Raw genomic sequence first — 23,245 nt, forward strand, 5'->3', positions numbered from 1 at the left:
GAGCCCTGGGGGCGGGCACCTCCGGCTGCAGGTCCGCCTGGGCCAGACGCGCGAGCGCAGGCCGTGGGTTGCGTGGTCGCTGGCCCGGCTTCTGCAGTCCCCGCCGAGCCCCGACCCTCCTGGCCGCCCCTACCCCACCGCACCTCGCCGCCATGCGCCTCCGCCGCCTAGCGCTGTTCCCCGGCGTGGCCCTGCTTTTCGCCGCGGCCCGCCTCGTTGCTGCTTCCGACGTGCTGGAACTCACGGACGACAACTTCGAGAGTCGCGTCTCGGACACGGGCTCCGCGGGCCTCATGCTGGTCGAGTTTTTCGCTCCCTGGTGAGGCCCACTGAAGCCAGGGCGGGGGAGGGAGGGTCGGGTTGGGCCGGGCCGGGGGCGAAGGCCCCGGAACGGTTGGGCCTGCGCAGCGCCGGCGCCCGCCACCGTTCCAAGGGCTCCGCTGCGGCCGGGGAATAAATCCACCCCCGGGAAGCCTTGGTTTGAGCGCAAAAGTCGGTGCTGGTTTCCCGGGAGCGAGGCCCGAGTAGGAAAAGCTGGAGGCCTCCCTCCCGCAGGGCCACATCCTTTACATCCGTGCTGTTGCGGCACTTTTTATTTGCACAGAGGGTTTAACCACCCCACCCCCACCCCACCTCCGTTCTATTGGTATCATTAGTTTCTCGGTGAGTCAGTGTTAATGTTCTCCATTCTACGCGAGAGGCATCCCAAGGCCTTTTTCCAAGCCAACGTTTTCCCCCAAGTGCGGGGGACCCTGGGCCACCAGGGCATACTTCCTTTCTTCTGGTCCCACGCCTTGAAACCATTGGTTTCTAGCCAAGGTCACCCGGTGGCTGCAGAGTTAGGCATAAGTGCTTTCTTGAAGCATGCAGTTGTATTGTCCATCGCATGTTGCACTTTTCCCTCTACTGATTTTTCAAGCACTAGCAGAACCCTATAAAAAGAACATTTGAACAAGAATAATAACGTCGGAATCTGTCTGCATTGTCACGTTTAGGAATTCTTTAAAAATGCGGCCCCCTCCCCCAAGACTCCACTGAGAAAGCAACCAATATCGTAGGAATGCTTTAGGGCGATTTAACTAAATGAGGGTGTGTAAATTCCTTAGGCTAGAACTAGAAGTAGCAACCTGGGTTGGGGGAATAGCTTGCCCAGTAAACCAAAGTTTCTTACTCTTAACCTTGGGATAGCTCTGTGTATCCATGGTAATTACAGAGCTTAATTTTCTCTTGCCTTGATGACCCTTAATTTAAAACCATTTTGTATTCAAAGTTTCAGTAAAATGGAGTTACTGTTACTTTCTCACTTCAGTGGGCTTCCACGCTGTTAAAGGTTCATCTGACTTGTAGAGGGTTACATTAGAAATCCTGCAGTGATGACTGCTGCAAACGGAAGGCAACAAATTGTTTCCAGATTTTGTGTCTAGGGCATTCTTGGCCTCGTAGGTGGTCTACATTCTCTTAGAAACAAATCTTACCAAAGGTACAATCTTGGTGTTAGATTTGAGGGCATATCACTGCGGAATAACTATGGAGATGTATGTTTTTTTTTCTATTGATGTGTTTTCCTACTTTAAATTTGTTGCCTCTGCTTCCTTAAAAATACGACGTATCCCAGCATGCACCAAACTATCCCCCAAATTGGGTGGATCTCTGCTGTGCTGTCTGCTTTTAATTGGTCTAGAAGGTAAGGCTATTCTTCACAATGCTAGCAGGAAGGATCAGTTTTCTGAGTGAGTAATTTGGAATCAAGGATCTGGAGTTCGGTTGGAAAAGTCCTTATTTCTACTCATTCAGCTATTTTTATTAATGCCTCAGTTGGGACTGTTTTCTGACTCTTAATGTTCTTTTTGTGCAGGTCAGGAGCAGGTATTTTTCCTCATTGGCTTCAGGGTATTTTTTTCTCTTTCATTTTGCAACAGAAAGTGAAAGATTACTTTGCAGTTGACTTTGTAGACTTTTATTTTCATTATGGAATTAATCATCTTTGTAATTTGTAAGGATTAAAGTGCTTCTCTGGAGAATTTTCTCCAGGGAAACAAGATTTTATTCATAAACTTTGTCAAACTATCAAAATGTTTGTAATTTCTGAAATTTTATTGATAATTGTTAAACTTTAAGTCCTCAACATTTAGATGTTTGTAGATTTGTATTCTGCCCTTTTATACTTCTAGGAAAGAAGTCTTAAATAATATTTGATACAATATTCTAGAATATGGAAAAGGACTAGGGACAGTTTAATATATTTATCCTATATATTTTCCCCCCAATTATCTCTTCAACACAAATGCTCAAAAATTTCTTCAGGACAAGTGACTGGTGCTTTCCTTATACTGGGACCTAATGTTACTATCACTCCTGCTAGTTTGGTATATTCCTGTAGGAGGAAAAAAACTATCAGTTTTTCTACTACGAACTAAAATAGCATTGGCACATTATAGGCATGAAATAATTGTTAGATTAATATATGTTAAGCTTCATTATTAACTTCTTGGTTAATAGGGTTATTTACATATGGGTGAGAGAAAAGTGCTTAATCTTTTTGTTTTGTTTTGTTTTGTTTTTGGGTCACACCTGGCGATGCACAGGGGTTACTCCTGGCTCTGCACTCAGGAATTACTCCTGGCGGTGCTCAGGGGACCATATGGGATGCTGGGATTCGAACCCGGGTCTGCCGCGTGCGAGGCAAACACCCTGCCCACTATGCTATCACTCCAGCCCCTCTTTTTTTTTTTAAGTGAATCATTGTGAGGTACACTTACAGGCTTACAAACTTTTGTGCTTGCGTTTCAGTCATACAGCGATTGAGTACCCATCCTTCCACCAGTGCCCATTTTCCACCACCAGTGGTTCCAGCATCCCACCCACCACCTCCACCCCGCCCCGCCTCTGTGGCGGGGCATTCCCTTTTGCTCCCTCTCTCTTTTTGGATATTGTGGTTTGCGATAGAGGTATTGAGCGGCCTTCATGTTCGGTCTGTAGTCTACTTTTGGCATGCATCTTTCAACTCAAGCGGGTCCTCCCAACATCCTTTACTTGGTGTTCCCTTCTCTATCTTAGCTGCCTTTTCCTCCAGCATGTGAGGCCGGATTCCAAGCCATGGAGCAGACCTCTTTCCTGGTCCTTATCTCTATTACTCTTGGGTGTTAGTCTCCCATTCTGTTACTTTAAGTTCCACAGATGAGTGCAATCTTCCTATGCCTGTCCCTCTCTTACTGACTCATTTCACTTAACATGATAAAAAGTGCTTAATCTTAATGATCATCCTCAGACTCAGATAGAGAACCTGGTGAATTTGGAAAACTTTACTCCAGCCTCACTGGTACTCCATTAATGATACATTCTCTCTCTGCCTTTGATGATCATATAGATACTACCAGTATTATAATTGAGTTTCATCCCAGCCTTGCTACTCAGACACACAAACTCCTGTGCTCTTGTTACTGGGACTTCTTTTATAGTAAGACTCACTATTGGACTCAGACATGCAGTGTTTAAATTTTTGTGGGGTTTTGTTTTTGGGACATGGGATATTATGTGGTACCAGGGATGAGTTTGGAGCTCCTTCATGCAAAGCATGTGCTACAGTCCCTTGAGATATCTCCCCAGGCTGTGTGGTGCATGATTTTTTTTTTTTAATGCTCCATGGATAGATATTATTTATATGCATCTGGATCAAAACCTACTTATTTAGCATAACTATGCAATTCTCTTTTGAGTTGTTTTAAGATTATTGAGGCGCTTTTTTACTTTTTGGATGGGGGCTTCTAAGCAGTGCTCAGGATGCATGGATAGGTGACTGCCTGAGGTGTCAGTAAAGCCATACATTTTTTACTTTGTTTGTGGTCCACGTGGCTTTGTGCTCAGATTCCTGGTGGGGCTTCAGTGGACCATATATAGTGCTGGGGATGAAACCAAGTTTGACATTGTGCAGGGTCTTCCGCACTGTACTATCTCTCTGACCCCAGATGGCTTTATTCTTTTTGGGGGAGGGGGGCACACCCAGTGGTGCTCAGGGCTTACTCAGAGCTTTGTGCTCAGAGATCACTCCTGTCCTTGCTGGAGATGTATCCCAGCTTGGCCACATGTGAGCAAACAAGCTGTTCTGCTATCTCTTAGGTCCCAGATGGCTTTATTTTTCTGTTTTCCTCTTTTCTTTTCAGTCGTATATATTGTTGAGTGATAAAATATTAGTAAACAAAAACAAAACAAAACAGGGGCTGGGGTGATAGCACAGCAGGTAGGGCGTTTGTTTGCCTTGCACGTGGCCGACCCGGGTTCGATTCCCAGCATCCCATATGGTCCCCTGAGCACCGCCAGGAGTAACCCCTGTGCATCGCCAGGTGTGACCCAAAAAGAAAAATATATATATATATATATATAATGCTTCACAGTTCTCTGAATGAATCATTACTAATAGTAATGATCTATATCTAAGTGATCCACATCTAAAACAGAGCTTTTTTAACTTTTCACTTACCACCCCTTTATGCCTGAGAAACAGTGTGGAAAAGTGCTGCTGTTATGTTTGATTTTAAATTAAATGTTGGTTGTTGTGTGTTCAGAAACCTTTTTACTATTGCCAATATTTCTCTGGCTTCCATATCCTTTACCCAACCCCATATAGGGTCACCACCCACAGTTTAAGAATCTGGGCTCTTGGACAATATAGTGGGTAGAGCACTTAACTTTGCATGTGGTTAACCTGGATTTGATCTTGCACCCCATATGGTCACCCTAGCTTACCAAGAGTGATCCCCGAATGTAGAGCCTGTAGTAAGTAAGGCCTGAGCAGCTGGACTTACTGGGTGTGGAATTACACACACAAAATATATTTTGTGTATATATGTTTATACACTATATAAGTAAAAAACCTAGGCTCTAAAATGCCCTCCTGTATTCTCTTAATTTTTTATTTTTGTGATGCGAGACTTGAACCCAGGCCTTATACTTGCAAGACAAGTACACTGCAGCTGAACTGAACCTGTCGGTTCTTTCCCTTTTGTCCTTTTCCCCTTTTTTTTTTTTTTTTTTTTTTTTTTTTTGGCTTTTGGTGCCTGGTTCTGTCCTTAGGAACTGTGGTGCCAAGGGTCAAATTTGGGTCCTATGTGCAGAGCATGTGCTCTAGCCATTGAGTTATTTCTTTGGTCTTATTTTTTTTATTTATATTTTAATATCTGTGGGAAGTCTTAGAATTCACCATCTCGCAAACGATTCTTTAGCAACCTGTTGGTTTTCCAAGAGATATTAGACAGCTGGTGCTAACTGTTGATGATAGCACCAGCTCCCGGGGTAGCTGGAGTGAGAGTATAGCAGGTAGGGCATTTGCTTGCACACAGCCAATCTGGGTTTGATCCCAGGCATCCCGTATGGTCCCCCTAGCACCACCAGGAATGGTTCCTGAGCACAGAGCCAGGAGTAACCCCTGAGCATTGCTGGGTGTGCCCCAAAACAAAAAACACAAAGTTTCCCCCCACTGCTGCAGCTGCTTATACAGTTAACCCATGGGACTGTTAGGTCTGGAGGCAGCAGGTGTTTCTGATCGTTCTCTGGGAAAATAACTCCATGTGGCATTTTTTGTCTTCGTTCTTACAGCCAGGTGAAACATGTGGTTGGTTTGCTAAAAATCAGGCCACCATCTTAAATATATTATTCCAATGTTCTTGTGTTAAAACTCAACTGGAAAAGAAGAAAACCTTCAAAAATTACTCGATCATGCTTAAAACTTTCCCCACTCACAATACCTTTATTTTAGTTTTTGGTTTTGATTCAGGGCTACAGCCAGGTCTTCTGGTTTTGAGCTCAGGGATCACTCCTGGTGGTGCACGGGGGACCATGAGGATTTTTTTTTTTTGAATCCCATATTCAGTTTTAGAAGATAGGTGCCAGAGTGTATTAAACAAGTATCATCTGAGCTTCTTGGGTTTCTGGTAAAAGAATCAAAAAAATGGAGAAGGGACCAAAGAGAAAGTACTGTTTCCTTGCATGTGACTGGCCTCAATTTGAATCCCTGGTACCATGTAGGATGCCATGTAGGATGCACAGTGTTTCTCCTAAAAGAAGGAATAGAGAAAATGTACTTGATGGAGAATTGTCGGGGGTGCGGTGCCAGGGATCACTTCATTAGCCATGTGCAATGCACTCTACCCACTCTACTATCACTCTGACCTCTTGATGAAGAGCTTATTATCAGGAGATGGAGAGAGATAATACTGTGTATAATGTGCTTAGCTTGCATGCAGGCGACCCATATTTGTCGCCTGCATGCAAGCTAAGCACATTATACCCAGCATCCCATGTAGTTGTCCCTTGAATGCAGAGCCCATGGTAAACCATGGCACTGCTAGGTGTGGCCCCAAAGCCATTAAAAAAAAAAGAGTAAATATCAGGCCTGGGATCTTTATCTCTTTTTGGGGGGTCACATCCAGCAATGCTGGGGGGGGGGTCACTTCTGGCTCTGCACTCAGGAATTGCTCTTGGTGGTTCTCAGGGGGGACCATATGGGATGCCAGGATTGAACCTGGGTCAACCGCATGCAAGGCAAACACCCTACCTGTTGTACTACTGCTTCCACCTGGCCAGGGATCTTTCAAGGGTTCAGTCACTATATAAGAACTACAGTGCGGGGACTAGAGTACAGTGGGTAAGGCACTTGGTGACCCAGGTTTGATCCCCGGCATCCCATATGGTCCCCCGACCACCACCAGGATGATCCCTGACATCCTACATGAGTAAAGCCTGAACATTGCTGGGGGTAGTCCAAACACTACTATCCTGCCCTGACTCTAAACAAAACAAAATACCAAAAAACTGCAGTGCTTGATTCCAAAAGAAAAAGATGTAACTGCCTTTGGGGAGAGCTATCAAAATTGGCCTTATTACTATCATTGTTTCATCTTATCATTAAAGGGTCAAAAGGGCTTGAGTCCCATTCTAGGACTTAGTTGCACTTTTGGTTTGGGGACCACACCTAGCAGTGCTTAGACTACTACAGTGTTGGTGCCCAGGGGACCCTGTGGTCCTAGGGATCAAACTCAGGCTTTGTGCTTGTAAAATGTGTGCTCCATACCTCGAACTATCTCTTGGACCTTTTCGTAGTTCTTATAATTGGGAAACATTTTGCTCTGGACGAAGCTAGTCCTATAGAGTCAACCTCAGGCTAGAAATTGTATCGTTACCTTCTGAGAGATTCTAAAGAAAATTGAGCCAGAGAGTAGATACAGGGAATAAGGCGCTTGTTTGGCATGAGTTTCCCCAACCACCACCAGAAGTAACTGCTGAGCATAGAGCCAGGAGTAGCCCCAGAGCACCACTGCGGAGGGCCCCAAAACACATGGTGGCACCCAAACCCCCCAAATAAAGTTAATGAACTTAGAGGGTTAAATTGAGAGTTTGGCTTTAAAAAGAGAAAAGCAAACCAAAACATTATGTCTATATGACTGTCTATATAGGTGTGGACACTGCAAGAGACTCGCCCCTGAATATGAAGCCGCAGCTACCAGATTGAAAGGAATAGTCCCGTTAGCAAAGGTGAGTATAAGTGGGTTGTTCATTAAAGAAAAGGAGTTTTCAGAATAATCTCACTTATATGTGGGATACACATATGAGTGAGATCATAGCTAAGTAGCCACAAAGGGTCTAAGGCAACACAATGGGAGAACTGATCTACACAGTTGATTTGGGGCTCATTGAAAGAGAGGGGCAGGGGGGCTGGAGTGATAGCACAGCGGGTAGGGCGTTTGCCTTGCATGCGGCCGACCCGGGTTCAAATCCCAGCATCCCATACGGTCCCCTGAGCACTGCCAGGAGTAATTCCTGAGTGAAGAGCCAGGAGTAACCCCTGTGCATTGCCAGGTGTGACCCAAAAAAGAAAGAAAGAAAGAGAGGGGCAGGGAGGTGGGTGCACTTCTGATGGGTGTGGTATTGAAATGATGTGCAAGAGAAATCACCAGTAACTATTGTAAATCACAGAAGTTCAATTTTTAAAAAAGAAGAAATGGGGTATTTTAAATGGTAATTTGGAAAATTAACTTTTTCTACCCTGAAGGTGCAAGGAACACTAGTTCCCCAGCAGAAGCCCAAATAAAATTAATCAGGGCTTCAAAGCATTAGAACTAATAAAATATACATGGTAATAAGAATTGGGGAAGGCAAAGATAATATAGCTGATAAGCCATCTTGTACTTGGCTGACTCAGGTTCGATCCCTGGCACTACATATAGTCCCCCAAACCCTGCCAAGAGTAAGCCCTGAGCACCACTGAGAGGTGGTCCCCTGTCACTTCCCCCAAAAAGAAGGGGCAGATAGGAAAGAAAAGAATAAGAGGCTGGAGCGATAGCACAGTGGATAGGGCGTTTACCTTGCACTCGGTCGACCGGGGTTCGATTCCCTGCATCCCATATGGTCCCCCAAGCACCGCCAGGAGTAATTCCTGAGTGCAGAGCCAGGAGTAACCCTTGTGCATCGATAGTTGTGACCCAAAAAGCCAAAAAAAAAAAAAAAAGAAGAAGAAGAATGGTAAAAGTGGGACCAGAGGGATAGTATAGTGGGTAAGGTACTTGCTTTGCATACATCTGACCTGGGTTTGATCCCTGGCACCCTATGTGGTTCCCACAACCCATTAGCCACACCAAGCTGTTCTCAGAGCTTTCTCCTGGCTCTGTGCTCAGGGATCACTCTGGCCAGAGTTCAGGGGACCATTTGGGGTACCCAGGGATCAAATCCAGGTCCCCTAAGTATAAGGCAAGTGCCTTACCCCACCGCACTATCTCTGCCTCAAGCAACTACTAAGAGAAATATATTTCTCGTGTTCCTTTCTTTTAATGTTCTGAGGCAGAAAAAAGATGAAGATAGTTGCATTTTTTTAAAAAGGCAGGGATAAAAGTAAAGGCCAGTATTTCCTAAAGTGAGTGATAACACTCTGTAGAGTGGGGGACTAGAATGATCCAGTCCAGGAGGGTGGTACTAGCTTTGGGTATCATTGCGGGTATCTATTTTGTTTCCTTCAGGTAAGTTTCTAGGGAGTACTGACTGGTTCTTTTTCTCAAAGCCAAATAAGTTTGGGTTGCTCTATTTAGATGTAGAGATCCAAGGGGTGGAATTTAACATGTCACTTGTGTATTGTATACAAAACAAAGGAATCTGAATTTTAAACAGTTACATAAATGGTTCTGATGTAGCTTTCCTAGCCCTAGTTTGCCTTTAAGGTCTAATACTTTAGCACAGTGATTCCCAGCAGCACTTCTCTACCACGGGGCCACATACCAAGACTAGTAAGCCTACTGATAGTACCGGGGGTGGGGGGGCGTGAGACAAGACAGAAGCAAGGTTGGAAGGGGGGCACTATAGGAAAAATTGAGATAAATTGGCTTCCGGTGCCTGCCTTGGAAGGGTGGTGTGTTCATGAGTCCAAATTCCCATGTCCTCTGTGCACCCAGCATGATTCTGAAACTTGGCAGCTCAGATTGTCTTATATCCATGACACCACGAGCAATTTCTGACCTCATTAGAGCCAGCTGTGTAAAAGCACCATAGCTGTGATGTTTCTCAACTAAGAGTGTGAGCCCAGATGGAGCTGGAGTGATAGTATAGTGGGAATTTATCTTACATGTGACCAAATTAGGTTTGATCCCTGGCATCCTATAGGGGTCTCTGAGCACTGCCGGTGTAGCCCCAGAAGTAAGCAAAAAAAAAAAAAAAAAACTGTGAGCCCAGAAAGCACATGTGCAAGCAACTAAAGGATTGTATGTCTCGGTGAGCACTGTGGTAGCAACGAAGGGGAGAGAGGGGAGATACAATATTCTGTGGCAGATAAGATTGCTTGCCCCTTTTTATGACTTCACATATCCCAATATTTTGGGAATATATAAAGAACCTGCGGCAGGCTATTGGCCAACAAGTGGTTTCTGTATTTTCATCTTTAGGTTGATTGTACTGCCAACACAAACACATGTAATAAATATGGAGTCAGTGGATATCCAACCCTGAAAATATTTAGAGATGGTGAAGAAGCAGGTGCTTATGATGGACCCAGGACTGCCGGTAAGAATCCTTGTTTTACATTCTGGAAACTAAATTTATGAAGTATCTTACGGAGTAGGGCTGAGCACATGCTTTGTATACATGAAGTCTGTATTTGATTTCTGGTACCACCTAGTCCCCCAAGCAACATTGGGAGTGACCCCAAAACAATGAACTCATTGGCAGTAGCCAACAGCACCAACATGTGTGGCTCCTATTAATTACCTTGTCTTGCTTCTTGATTTTGGGGCCGCAGCTGGAATTGCTTAGGGCTTACTCCTGTCAGAGCACTGGGGAATCTAACCCAGATCACCCATACGCAAGGCAAGAGCCTTATGCCCTGTTACAGCCCTAATTTTTTTTTTTCTACTTTAAGAGGTCAGTTTGGTTGGTAGCTAGCTAACAAAATCCTCTAAGTGAACAAATTATGTAAGTATTATACAGCAAATACTCGAACTTGAGTAGTAATGTGAACTAAGCATGTTTTAAATGTGACACATTTTATTGACATATTAACTCAGATATTCTGGTAATAAGAAGTGCTTGGTGTTTGTTTTGTTTTTTAATCTGCAAGTGGGAAGGAGTTTTCTGCTACATGCAATAGGCCTTTCTTCCTGGCTTTGTGCTCAAGAGTGACCTCTGGTGGGGCTAGGAGGCAAGGCAACTAACTTCCTTACCTCCTGTATAATATCTGTAGCCTTTATGTTTAGTATTTACTTATTGATAAAAGACTCAGGGTTCAGGCCAGAGAAGTAGTGCAGGGTTTAAGGCATATGTAGCCAAAAGAACTGAAAATAGGCTTTATGCTCAGCAGGCTTGAGCACATGCTTCACCCAGGTTCAGTCAACACCACACAGTCCTCCAAGCACCAAACTGGGAGCATTGGTCAGTGTGGCCAAAATATTTGAAAGCAGTTTTTGAAATCATTGTATACCCTTACTTATAACTACATAATTTGCAGTAACAAAAATTAATAGAAGCAGAGCAAGTCTCCATCAATTTATATGGCAATGTATGAAATGTAATATATACAAAGGAATACTCAGTCTTAAAAAAATAAGCCCTGATGAAGCGATGGGGGCAGGGATCAAGGGGATTCCAGTTCATTGGTGGTGTTACGGCATGATAGCGCTAACTATCCAAACCACAGAGTCAACAGCACTGAAATCAGGAGACCCAAACTTAAAAGGTGCCTCTCAAGATGGTAGGCTGGGGTAGGGTTGGAGGTAAAAGGGAACCTGGGAACACTGGTGGAGGGAGGTGACATTGGTTTAATTCCCAGGATCCTATATGGTCCCCTGAGCACCACCAGGAATAATTCCTGAGTGCAGAGCCTGGAGTAACCCCTGTGCATCGCCTGGTGTGGCCCGAAAAGCAAAATAAATAAATAAAGGGTTTGAACTAATACTCATTTGTTGAGATTTGGTCCAGTGGTTTTGGTTTCCATTTTGGGAGCCACACCCTGCTCAGGACTTCACATTCAGGGTTCACTTTTGGTGGTGGGTGGTTTGAAATTGAACTCTTATCTGCTGTGTGCAGGACAAGTAAGGGCTCTACCCTCTATACTGTTTATTCAGCCCTGGTCCAGTGACTTTAAAGAATGGAAAAAACTAGGATCAAGAGAAATAGTACAAGGACAAGGCACTTCCCTCCCAGGCAGCCAAAGAACGTTGTTTGATGCCTGGCCCTCACATCACGTATAGTCCCCCTGCGACTGAACGCTGTAGAGTGTGACCCAGAAGCCAAAATAAATTAAGTCAAAAATACATAGGAGTTAAGTTCAGTTAGTGATGATAAAGAAAAATAATAACAGGTGAAATTTGGGGAATGGATTCTATAGGATCCATAATTTAAAAAAAAATTGTATGGGATCAAGGGTAGTTAGATCTGCCAAATAACCAGGCATATTTTGCTTCTTTATGATGGGAAGTTAAGATAAAAGAATATTTTAGGTGACTTGGAATTTTTTCAACCCCATGATTATTATCTATCAGAATTTATACATGTTAGAGCCTTCAAGAGAGCAGATACTTTTTTTTTTGTTTGTTTCATTTACTGCTCTATCTCTAGCACTTTTATTTTCCAGGAACAAACATTTGTTTGTGGAACAAAATGAAAATATTTTTTCCCCCAGAATTAATAGAATGCTGAAGGGCATGCCTAGTAGGAGGCCCGGTTCAATCCCTGACACTACAAGGCACCCTGAAGCACCCCCTCGAGAAAGTGAGACTAAAACTGACTGTTGTTGCTTCAGAATATGACACTTGATTCGCGTTCTTACAAAAACAGGAATTTCTTAAAATTGATACAGCATGCTTGGTTTTGTTTATGTAGTTTTGGAGCTACACCCAGCCATGTGCTCCAGTCACTCACTCCTGACTTTGTGCACAGGGGTCTGTGGTCGTGCGGGGGGTTTGATCTGGGCTTTCTCTGTAATGTCTCTCTGGCACCAGGCTTTGGTGTTTGATCTAAGTATATATCAGTGATTAAGACAGACAAAAATCCTTCTGCTTTTGAAATTTAGTCTGTAGTTAACAGAGAGAGGTACGAGTAGTAAGGACAAGGCTAGAGAGATAGTTCAAGGTGCTGGAACAAGAATTTTATATACAGGAGTCCAGAGTTAACTTCCAGAACCACATGGTCCCCTGAGTTCTACTCAGGAGTGACCTTCAAAGCTGTGGTTGAAATACCAAAGGGGGAAAACAAAACAAAACAAAACAAAATGCAATTTTTAATTGATCCCGTGACTGCATCCGGGAACTTACCATACAGATAAACTCCTGTGTACAATGAGAGTAATACAAGGTTGTTTATTGCAGAAGCGTTTATAACAGTGTATTTCAAACAGAAACTTGCAGTGTTTGTTGTGACTGGTTCATAAATTATGGCACATTCATGTAGTGAATCACTATGGAGTTACAAAAAAGAAAGAGGTTGGTGCTGGATTGCTGACTAAAAAGGCTAGCACACTTTTTCTGCATGTTGGAGCCTTGTGTTTGATCTCTAGCGTACCATGGTCTCCTTTCTATACCAGTACCACCCTGGGTGTGTCCCCCAAATCAAAACAGTTTAGAACATTAAAAACTATATTTAGGTTACTACTTATGTGTATGAACCAGAGTGATAGCACAGTGGATAGAGCGTTTGCTTTGCATGCGGCTGACCTGGGTTTGATTCCTCCTTCCCTCTCGGGGAGCCTGGCAAGCTACCTGTGGCATATTTGATATGCTAGAAACAGTAACAAGTCTCATAATGGAGACATTTCTAGTGCCTGCTCGAGCAAATCGATGAGCAGTGGGATGACAGTGACAGTGACTTATATGTATATGTCTGAATTTTTTTTGTTGTTGTTAAATGTTTTTTCTTTTAAATTTATATAAAATATGTGTTGGTATATTATTTCCTCTTTTAAGATGGAATTGTCAGCCATTTGAAGAAGCAGGCAGGACCAGCTTCAGTTCCTCTCAAGACTGAAGAAGAATTTGAGAAATTCATTGGTGACAAAGATGCTTCTGTGGTGGGTAAGTAAGAAATATTTTATTATGCCACAAAATTATCTTGATCTCAGAAATTCTTTTTGAGTAACAACAAAGCAAAAGGCAGTTTAGGGGGCCAGAGAGATACCCAAAGAATTGGAATATATGTTTTACATGTGGGGGTGCCGTATTTACACCTCATGGTCCTACAAGCACTATTTGGTTCCCCCCTTTTAGCTGCACAACAACAGAACTCCGTTCTGGTTTAAAACAGGTTAGGAAGGTTCAAGGAAGGCAGTTTCGGAAGATTCTTTGACCTGGTTTTGTATTCTTAAAGATTCCATTTCAGTTGAAAGTGCTGAGGAGTAATAGCTTCAGCTCTTCTACATGATCTGTCCTTGATGATCCCCTGAGCTTTTCTATTATTCTTACATCTTGAATTTTTACTCAAACAAGAGGGTAGTTAGGATTGGGAAAAAAGGAATAGATACCGAGAAATAGTTGGGCCAAGGATCCAGCCAGGGTTGGCCTCATGCAAGGAAAGTGCCCTGCGCTCTCTCCCTGGCCCTCAGTCACTTCCTATAGCCTGGGTTTTACTGACCATATTTTGTTAAAGTTAACTATAAACATATTAAATCATTATGTTTAAGTCATTTTTCTAGATCTTAGTTCTTAATATGAGTTTTTTTAAAAAGATGTTGACTTCTTTTTTGTTGTTGTTTGCTTTTTTGTTTGTTTGTTTTAACTTAGCATCTTATTTAATCCTCGGTGGAATAGTCATTGCCTATCTTAAGTTGCCCCGATCTAGGGTCCTGTAGTGCTTGAGCAGCTCAGACATTGTACCATCTTCCCTGCTGCTATCTTAATATTTTGTCAATATTCTAGGTTATGCATGACAATGCAGTCACTTGTTTTGCTTATCTGTAATAGAATAAATACTGAAAATAGAATTTAAAAGTTTTATGTCTCAACACTTTTATCTTCATCATATTTGATATTTTTTATGTAGGTTTTTTCAAGGATTTATTCAGTGAAGCACATGCTGAGTTTCTGAAAGCAGCCAGCAACTTGAGAGATAACTACCGATTTGCACACACCAATGTTGAGTCTCTGGTGAACAAGTATGATGATAATGGAGAGTAAGTAAAAGAAAATTTCTCTTATTTCTTGTGCTATTGTATAAACTGATGAGCTTTATGCCTTGTTTTTGTAAAAGGTCTGGTGAGTACTTAATAGGTATTAAACTAAGTGCTAGAAATTATTACTATCTTTCTGATATAGCTTGTAGGCAGAGATAATAAATAGATATAAAAAATATGTTCAGAGGGGGCTGGAGCGATAGCACAGCGGGTAGGGCGTTTGCCTTGCACGCGGCCGACCCGGGTTCGAATCCCAGCATCCCATATGGTCCCCTGAGCACGGCCAGGGGTGATTCCTGAGTGCAGAGCCAGGAATAACCCCTGTGCATCTCCAGGTGTGACCCAAAAAGCAAAAAAAAAAAAAAAATATGTTCAGAGGGGCTGGAGTGATAGCACAGCGGGTAGGGCGTTTGCCTTGCATGCGGCCGAACCAGGTTCGATTTCCAGCATCCCATATGGTCCCCAGAGCACGGCCAGGGATAATTCCTGAGTGCAGAGCCCGGAGTGACCCCTGAGCATCACTGGGTGTGACCCAAAAAGCAAAAAAAAAAAAAAAGTGTTTAGAGGTCGGAGCAATAGTATAGCATGTAAGGCATTTTACTTGCATGTGGTTGACCCGGGTTCGATCCCTGACATCCCATATGGTCCCCTGAGCACTGCCAGGAGTAAATCCTGAGTGCAGAGCCAGGAGTAATTCCTGAGAGTAGCTGGGTGTGACCCAAAAAGAAACAAAAATGAACAACAGTATAAATATATGTATGTATATATTTAAGTGTAAAGGGGCTGGAGAGATTGTAGAGTGGCTGGGGCTGTTGCCTTGCATGTGGCCAGCGTGAGTTCAGTCCCCGACATCCTCTGTGGTCCCCTGAGCACTGCCAGGAGTAATTTCCTGAGCGCAGGGCCAGGAGTAACCTCTGAGCAGTGTCAGGTGTGGCCCCCAAAACAAAACAAAACAAAAAAATGTGTAGGGACTGGAATGAAAGAACAGCGGATAGGGCACTTGTCTTGCATGCGACTGACCCAGTTTATTCCCTGGCACCCGATGTGGTCCCCAAGCCCTGCCCAAGTAGCGATCCCTGAGAACAGCCAGGTGTAACACAAAACCAAAAACAAGTATTTGTGTAAGTATGTTTGTGTGTGATGGGCCAAAGAGTATAGTTGGTAAGAGATTTACATTGCAAATTTGTTCCTAAGTCACAAGTTCATGTCTAGCACCAGTTTTTCAAGAACTAGTCTAACTGCATATACTATTCACTGTGTATGTACTTTTACACACATGTACCTACATGTGGACATTCAATTACATGCAACGTAGTACCTCAACTGCTGAGTTATACCGTTCTCTAACCTCTGGTATCTTTCACATACTCAGCCCAGTGCTCATGCACATTTTGGCTGTACTGTGTTCCTGAATGAGTCCTTTAGGATCAGAAAGATAGAACAGTGGGTAAGGTGCTCTCCTTGCATGCATTCGACCTGAGTTTTAGCCCTGGGACCATGGTACTTTATATGGTCCCCCGATCCCTACCTGGAGTGATCTCTGAGTACAGAACCAGGAGAAACCCTGGGCAACACAGGAAAACAAGCAAAAAGTTTAATTTGAGTTTTACAAAGAAGACAGGATGGGCACAAAGTTATAGTACAGTGGATAGGGTATTTGCCTTGCGCATGGCTGACCTGGGTTCAGTCCTCAGCACCCCATATCTTGAGCCTCACCTGGAGTGATTGCTGAGTACAGGACCAGGTATAGCCCCTGAGCACTGCTGGGTTTTGCCCCCAAACAAAAACATAAAAGATGGGACACAGTTCTGCTATTTACCTGCTTTTTTTTTTTTTTTTTAAGGGGCATTACCTTGTTTCGTCCTCCACATCTGACGAATAAGTTCGAGGACAAGTCTGTGGCGTATTCAGAACAGAAAATGACCAGTGGCAAGATTAAAAAATTTATCCAGGAAAACATGTGAGTACCTCATGTTGGAAAATTCTTTGGTTTTCTTACCTCAGTTATTAAACATAGACATATTTTAGATACCCTCATTTGAGAGAGGGACCATAATGATGATAGCTGAGTTACTAGTAAACTAGCAGTGTGTGGGCCCTAGAGCACTTGTAGTGATCCTTCTAAGTGTAGTATTCAGTACTTAACCTGATGCTTAAAAATTTCATTCCCCTGAAAGTGTTATCAGTTTGTGATAATTGTGTAATATACTTGTAAGCTTAATCAAACTTAATAATATATTATTTCATTTTAGCTTTGGTATCTGCCCTCACATGACAGAAGAAAATAAAGATTTGATACAGGGCAAGGATTTACTTATGGCTTATTATGATGTGGACTATGAAAAGAATGCTAAAGGTTCCAACTACTGGAGAAACAGGTAATGAATTGTGTGTGTGTGTGTGTGTATAAACAACCTTTACCCAATGAGGTGTGTGAATAGTTCTCTTTAACTGTTCTCTTACCATCTGTAGTGTGAAAATAGATAAGAATGGGGCTGGAGATATAGTATAGTGGGTAGGGCTTCTGCCTTGCATGTGGCCGACTTGGGCTTGATTTCCTAGTACCCTGTATAGCCCCCAAAGCCCCACAAGGAGTGGATTCCTAAATACAGAGCAAAGAGGAAGCAAGCCCTGAGCACTGCCTAAGGTTTGTCAAAGACAAAAAGAAAAGGAAAGAAAATAAGGTCCAGAAAGATAGTGTAGTGCATAGAACATTTGCCTTACACATGGCAATCTAGGTTTTATCCCTAACTTCCTATATGGTCTCCCAAGTCTGCCAGGAGTGATCCCAGGAGTGTAGAGCCAGGAGTTAGCCCTGAGCACCACTGGGTGTGACCAAGAGAAAAAAATCAAAAAGAATGGAGGGGCTGGAGCAATAGCACAGCGGGTGGGGCGTTTGCCTTGCACGCGGCCGACCCAGGTTCTAATCCCAGCATCCCATATGGTCCCCTGAGCACCGCCAGGGGTGATTCCTGAGTGCAGAGCCAGGAGTAACCCCTGTGCATCGCCGGGTGTGACCCAAAAAAAACCAAACCAAAACAATAAATAAATAAATAAGAATAAAAAGAATGGAAATACTTTGCTCTAGAAAAATATCCTAAGGACAAATGAAATTAACTATATCCAAAATATACGAACTTTCTCCACAGATTTTCCTCTGCATCGTAACATAGTTTATTACTGCTTTCCAAATATGAAAGGCAAACAAAAAAAAAAGGGGGCAATGTGGAGCTGGAGAGATATTCAGAGGGTTGGAGTGTGTATTTTCATGTAGCACCGCATGCACATGGTCCCCCAGCACTATGCTGGGAATAGCCCCTGGACCCTACCAGTGTGGTCCCAAAATGGAAGGAGAGGCCGTTGTGATCTAAAACATCATGCGTACTGCATATGATATACCATAAGCCCATGTCAGTGCCCAAGAACACCAGGTTGGACTGATTTTATTGAACTGCATAGACTGCGAAACAGTCTTTACGTTCTCTTTGCTTCGTTGTTTAGAAAAGTACTTTATGACCCTTGTCTGGTCTTGACATGAATGCTTTGATTTTCAGAGTGATGATGGTGGCAAAGAAATTCCTGGATGCTGGAAAGAAACTCAGCTATGCTATAGCCAGCCGCAAAGCCTTTAGCCATGAACTTTCTGATTTTGGCTTGGAAAGCACTACTGGAGAGATCCCTGTTGTTGCTATCAGAACTGCAAAAGGAGAGAAGTTTGTCATGCAGGAAGAATTCTCGTGAGTTTGGAATTATTTCTTTCCCCCATGCCTGTAGAATAGTAGGAACATTGAACTCTTTGAGGTGGATATAATTTCAGACCAATCCAATCCCCTCCCATTCCTACAAATACTTTGTTGGAAAACTCCATTGAGCTAAACTTAAATTGAGGTGCTTCAAAGGATCCTCAGGCCCCAGACATTTTAGACCTTTACCTTCTGAAACATTGGAAGATAAAGAGGAGCAAAGTTTCCTGTGAGCCGGTCAATAAAATTAGATACAGTAGGGGCTGGAGCAATAGCGTTTGCCTTGCACGCGGCAGACCCGGGTTTGATTCCCAGCATCCCATATGGTCCCCTGAGCACCGCCAGGAGTAATTCCTCAGTGCAGAGCCAGGAGTAACCCCTGTGCATCGCCAGGTGTGACCCAAAATGCAAAAAAAAAAAAAAAAAAAATTAGATACAGTAAGTGGCAGTATTCTCCAGAGCAAGAAAATAGGACTTGCTTCGTGTACAGAAATGAAATTTTCAGACAAATAATACTTTCTTGGTATTTCACAGAGACACACTAAAAATATGAGGTGGTTAGAATCTAAGAAATTGCTTTTAGTCTTCATGAACAAACCTGACACCTTTTTATATATAGGCGTGATGGCAAGGCTCTTGAAAGATTTCTGCAGGATTACTTTGATGGCAACCTAAAAAGATACCTGAAGTCTGAGCCCATCCCAGAGAGCAATGATGGACCTGTCAAGGTGAGGCTAATGGTCTCTTTTAGAACTGTGTTTTATTGGGTATATTTTTGGATCATACTGAACAGTGTTCAGGCTGCTCCTGGCAGTGCTTGGGGGACCATGGCAGGTATCTGACCCAGGAGACCTGCAGGCAGGGCATGTGCTCCAGCCTATTGAGCCATCTTTCTGACCCTTTCCTCATTTTTTTTATTCCAAAAATAAACGAAGGTAGGGTCTAAATAAAAACTTTCTTGAGGGGCTGGAGTGATAGCACAGCGGGTATGGCATTTTCCTTGCACGTGGCTGACCCGGGTTCATTTCCCAGCATCCCATATGGTCCCCTGAGCACTGCCAGGAGTAACCCCCGTGCATTGCCGGGTATGACCCAAAAAGCAAAAAAAAAAAATCTTTCTTGACTGGTTTTGTTTATCCTCAGCTCCCTGGGTCATGAATACGCATTGCTAGAGCTCATGATGCTTAATTAGAGCTAGGTTATATTTTGGAATAGAGCAAGCTAAACTCTAAGAACAGTTTGTTTTGGGATTCAAGCTATAGTACAGCAGGTAGGGCATTTGCATTGCATGTGGTAAAACAGGGTTTACTACCTGGCACCACATATGATCCCATGAGCTCTGATAAGAGTAATTCCTGAGTGCAGAGGCAGAAGTGTAACCCCTGAGCATTGCTGGGTACCTTCCCCTACATCCTCCACCAAAAGCCAAAAGATATCCCAATAGCTTGTTTTGTTCTGCATTTTAGAATGGGTGGGGATTATTAGGCCATACCTGGCAGTTATTGGCAATTCTTGTCTCTGTACTCAAGAATGATACCCTGGAGTCTCAAGAAGCCATCTGCATTGCATCAAACCCAAGTCAGATACATGCAGGATAAATGCCTTACCCCTTATATTCTCACCCGCCCTAATAATAGGTTTCATTTTGGTTTTGTTTCTTTAATTGTTGCTCTGGACTGGAGTGATAGCACAACGAGTAGGTCATTTGCCTTGCATGCAGCCAACCCAGGTTCGATTCCTCCATCTCTCTCGGAGAGCCCAGCAAGCTACCGAGAGTATCCCGCCTGCACGGCAGAGCTTAGCAAACCACCCATGGCATATTCGATATGCCAAAAATAGTAACAAGTCTCACAATGGAGATTTTACTGGTGCCCACTCAAGCAAGTCGGTAAACAGTGGGACGACAGTGCTACAGTTGTTGCTCTGAGGGCCTGGAGAGACATCAGTGGCTGACCCCAGGGTGATTCTTGAGTACCACTGGGTGTGGCCCAACTCTTTCCCTTCTCCCATTCCCCCCCAAAAATTAGCACTTTTTTCAAAAATAGTTGTTTTGATGTGCAGCAAAATTAATTCATTATAGAGCACATACCAAATTTGGAAGGGTTGGGTCCAGAAGCAAATGTAGCTCATGAGTTGATTCTTCAATATGCTTAGCAACTAAAGAAATCTCTATTTTTCCAGGTTGTTGTAGCAGAGAATTTTGATGAAATAGTGAATAATGAAAAGAAAGATGTGCTGATTGAATTTTATGCTCCTTGGTGTGGACACTGTAAGAATCTGGAACCCAAGTATAAAGAACTGGGGGAGAAGGTAAGTCTAAATCATATTGAGAAAATAATATGCTCACTTAGCATTGAGCAGTTACTCTAATTAGCTATGAGTTAATGCCAAATATTTTTGCAGCTCTCTTCTAACTGCCTCTAGTGTCCTTAGCTTGTGTGCCTCCTCAGACACCTGATGAAAGGGAACTTTGATCAGCTGTAGATGATAGTAAAAGTAACCAGCTTTTTAGTTTTGATCAGTTTGTGTGTTTATTTTAAAATGCTTTGCTTAACTTGCATGAGCCAGGTCAATTTGACAGTAGCTGTATATAGACTTAATAAGTAAGAACTGAGAGGGAAAAAAAGAGACTTAAGGAAGGTTAGATACTGTATGTGACTATCACTGCTCATCTGAAAAGCAAGTTATCTAGGTGTTTCTGAAGGATGAGATTGTTTAAGTCCTGAATTGACCTAAATGTCCACACTCAGGCTTTGGACATTGAAACTTAATGATGTAACCTTTTTAATTACAGCTCAGTAAAGATCCCAATATTATCATAGCCAAAATGGATGCCACAGCCAATGATGTGCCTTCTCCATATGAAGTCAGAGGGTATGTATATCAAAAACTCATACAAGCGCCTGTGCAGTTGGGAAGGCAAAGTAGGCTTGTACAACATTTCATCATTCAACCTGGTGATGGGGTGGGAAAGCAAATCCTGTGTTCGGGAGTTATGTGATCCTGGAGATCTTCGTCTTGGCTTAAGAGTTCTGGAGCATGGGCCCACTTAACTGCCATGAATTTTGAGAGTTCTTAGATTGCTGAGTTTTTAAGAGGATGAAAATTTGTCACCATTACAGAAAACAAGTATCTGGCCAAATTTGAGGGGTGGGGTTGTTGAGGACGGGGCATCAGTGTTGAGTGCCACATCCAACAGTGCTCAGGGTTGATTACTCCTGGCTCTCCACTCAGGAATCACTCCTGGTAGCGCTTGGGGAGGCATAAGGGATGCCAGGGATCGAACCCACATCAGCCAACATGCATAGCAAGTGTCCTACCTACTGTACTATCGCTCCAGCCTAATCTGGTCAAATTAGAAATCAGGGAAAGTTATTGCCAGAAACAGTTACTGAGGAAGTATTTGTGACAGTTACTCTGGAACCTAAAGTTTGCTTTTCTTATTTTCCCCTTTGCCAGTTTTCCTACCATCTACTTCTCTCCAGCCAACAAGAAGCAAAATCCAAAGAAATATGAAGTAAGTGCATTGCCTCATCTGTACACACAGAGACATAGTCAATTCTTTAATTGCATTTAACTAAGAACTTTTGTGGTGCCAGGGATAGGACTCACCAGGCAGATCTCAGGCGTGCAAGTTTTATGCACTGTGTCACTGAGCCACATCCCCAGCCCTAACTAGAAACTTACGGGTGTTTTGTTTTGTTTTGTTTTTTTTGTTTTTGCTTTTTGGGTCATACCCAGTGATGCATAGGGGTTACTCCTGACTTGGCACTCAAGAATTACTCCTGGCTGTGCTCGGGACAATACAGGATGCTGGGAATTGAACCCGGGTCGGCCACATGCAAGGCAAACGCCCTACCCCCTATGCTATTGCTCCAGCCCCAAAACTTAGGTTTCACGGCTCTATTCAAAGGTGTTGAGGGCTACTCCTGTCTCAAAGCTCAGTCACACCAGGGGTGAAATCCAGGGCTTCTCCAGGCAAATCATGCACTTTGACCTATTTCCCCATCCCAACCCTTTAAATTCTTAGTCAAAATAAGTAATTGCCAATGTGTCCTTTCTTGTTTTGTTTTGTGTCTTTGCTTATGCCTAGCAGTGCTTGGGTTATTTCTGACTCTGCTCAAGGAACCACGTGTGTGGTGCCAGGGTTGGTTGTATGCAGTACCTCCGATTCCTCCAGCCCAACTGTTATTGTGGTTTTACAAACTCAAAAATCCTATTAGAAGGGGAAATCTAGAGGATTTTTAAAGGATTGATTTTTTTCAAAACAATCTTTCTATTTTTAGGGTGGACGTGAATTAAATGATTTTATTAGCTACCTACAGCGAGAGGCTACAAACACCCCTGTAATTCAAGAAGAAAAACCTAAGAAGAAGAAGAAGGCACAGGAGGATCTCTAAAGCATCGGCCAAATACACCACTTTGTAAAAAAGGACTCTTCCACCAGAGATGGGAAACCATTGGGGAGGACGGGATTACCTCTCTCATCCCTGAGAGAACAGAATGGATGTAATCTGAATCCTGTTAAATTTTCTCTAAACTGTTTCTTAGCTGCACTGTTTATGGAAATACCAGGACCAGTTTATGTTTTTTGGTTTTGGGGGAAAATTATTTGTGTTGGGGGGAGGGAATGTTGGGATGGGGGAAATTGAGTTGGGGGGGTATTTTCTAATTTTTTTTGTACATTTGGAACAGTGACAATAAATGAGCCCCCTTTAAATTGTTTTTTTTTTCCTCCCCGAGGATGGGGAACCAAAGGTTCTCTAGATCAGCATTGTGCAGCAGAACTTCCTGCACTAATGGAAATGTCTATAAATTCTCATTGCCCAGTACACATACTATTAAATATTTGAAATGTAGCTAGTAACTT

General features: G+C 43.1%; 1 protein-coding gene across 1 annotated transcript; it reads left to right on the top strand.

The window, feature by feature from the left end:
* The first annotated feature begins 3 nt into the window (after positions 1-3).
* PDIA3 (protein disulfide isomerase family A member 3) lies at positions 4-22,920 on the top strand. Its single transcript, XM_004609615.3, has 13 exons — positions 4-319; positions 7,449-7,527; positions 9,921-10,038; positions 13,431-13,538; positions 14,503-14,632; positions 16,476-16,592; positions 16,885-17,010; positions 18,187-18,369; positions 18,995-19,103; positions 20,557-20,685; positions 21,170-21,249; positions 21,835-21,892; positions 22,662-22,920. The coding sequence occupies exons 1-13, from the start codon at positions 153-155 to the stop codon at positions 22,773-22,775; spliced, it is 1,518 nt and encodes a 505-aa protein (XP_004609672.2). The 5' UTR covers positions 4-152; the 3' UTR covers positions 22,776-22,920.
* Positions 22,921-23,245: the final 325 nt, after the last annotated feature.

The sequence above is a fragment of the Sorex araneus genome, chromosome 3, assembly GCF_027595985.1.
Source record: "Sorex araneus isolate mSorAra2 chromosome 3, mSorAra2.pri, whole genome shotgun sequence".
NCBI classification, from domain to species: domain Eukaryota; kingdom Metazoa; phylum Chordata; class Mammalia; order Eulipotyphla; family Soricidae; genus Sorex; species Sorex araneus.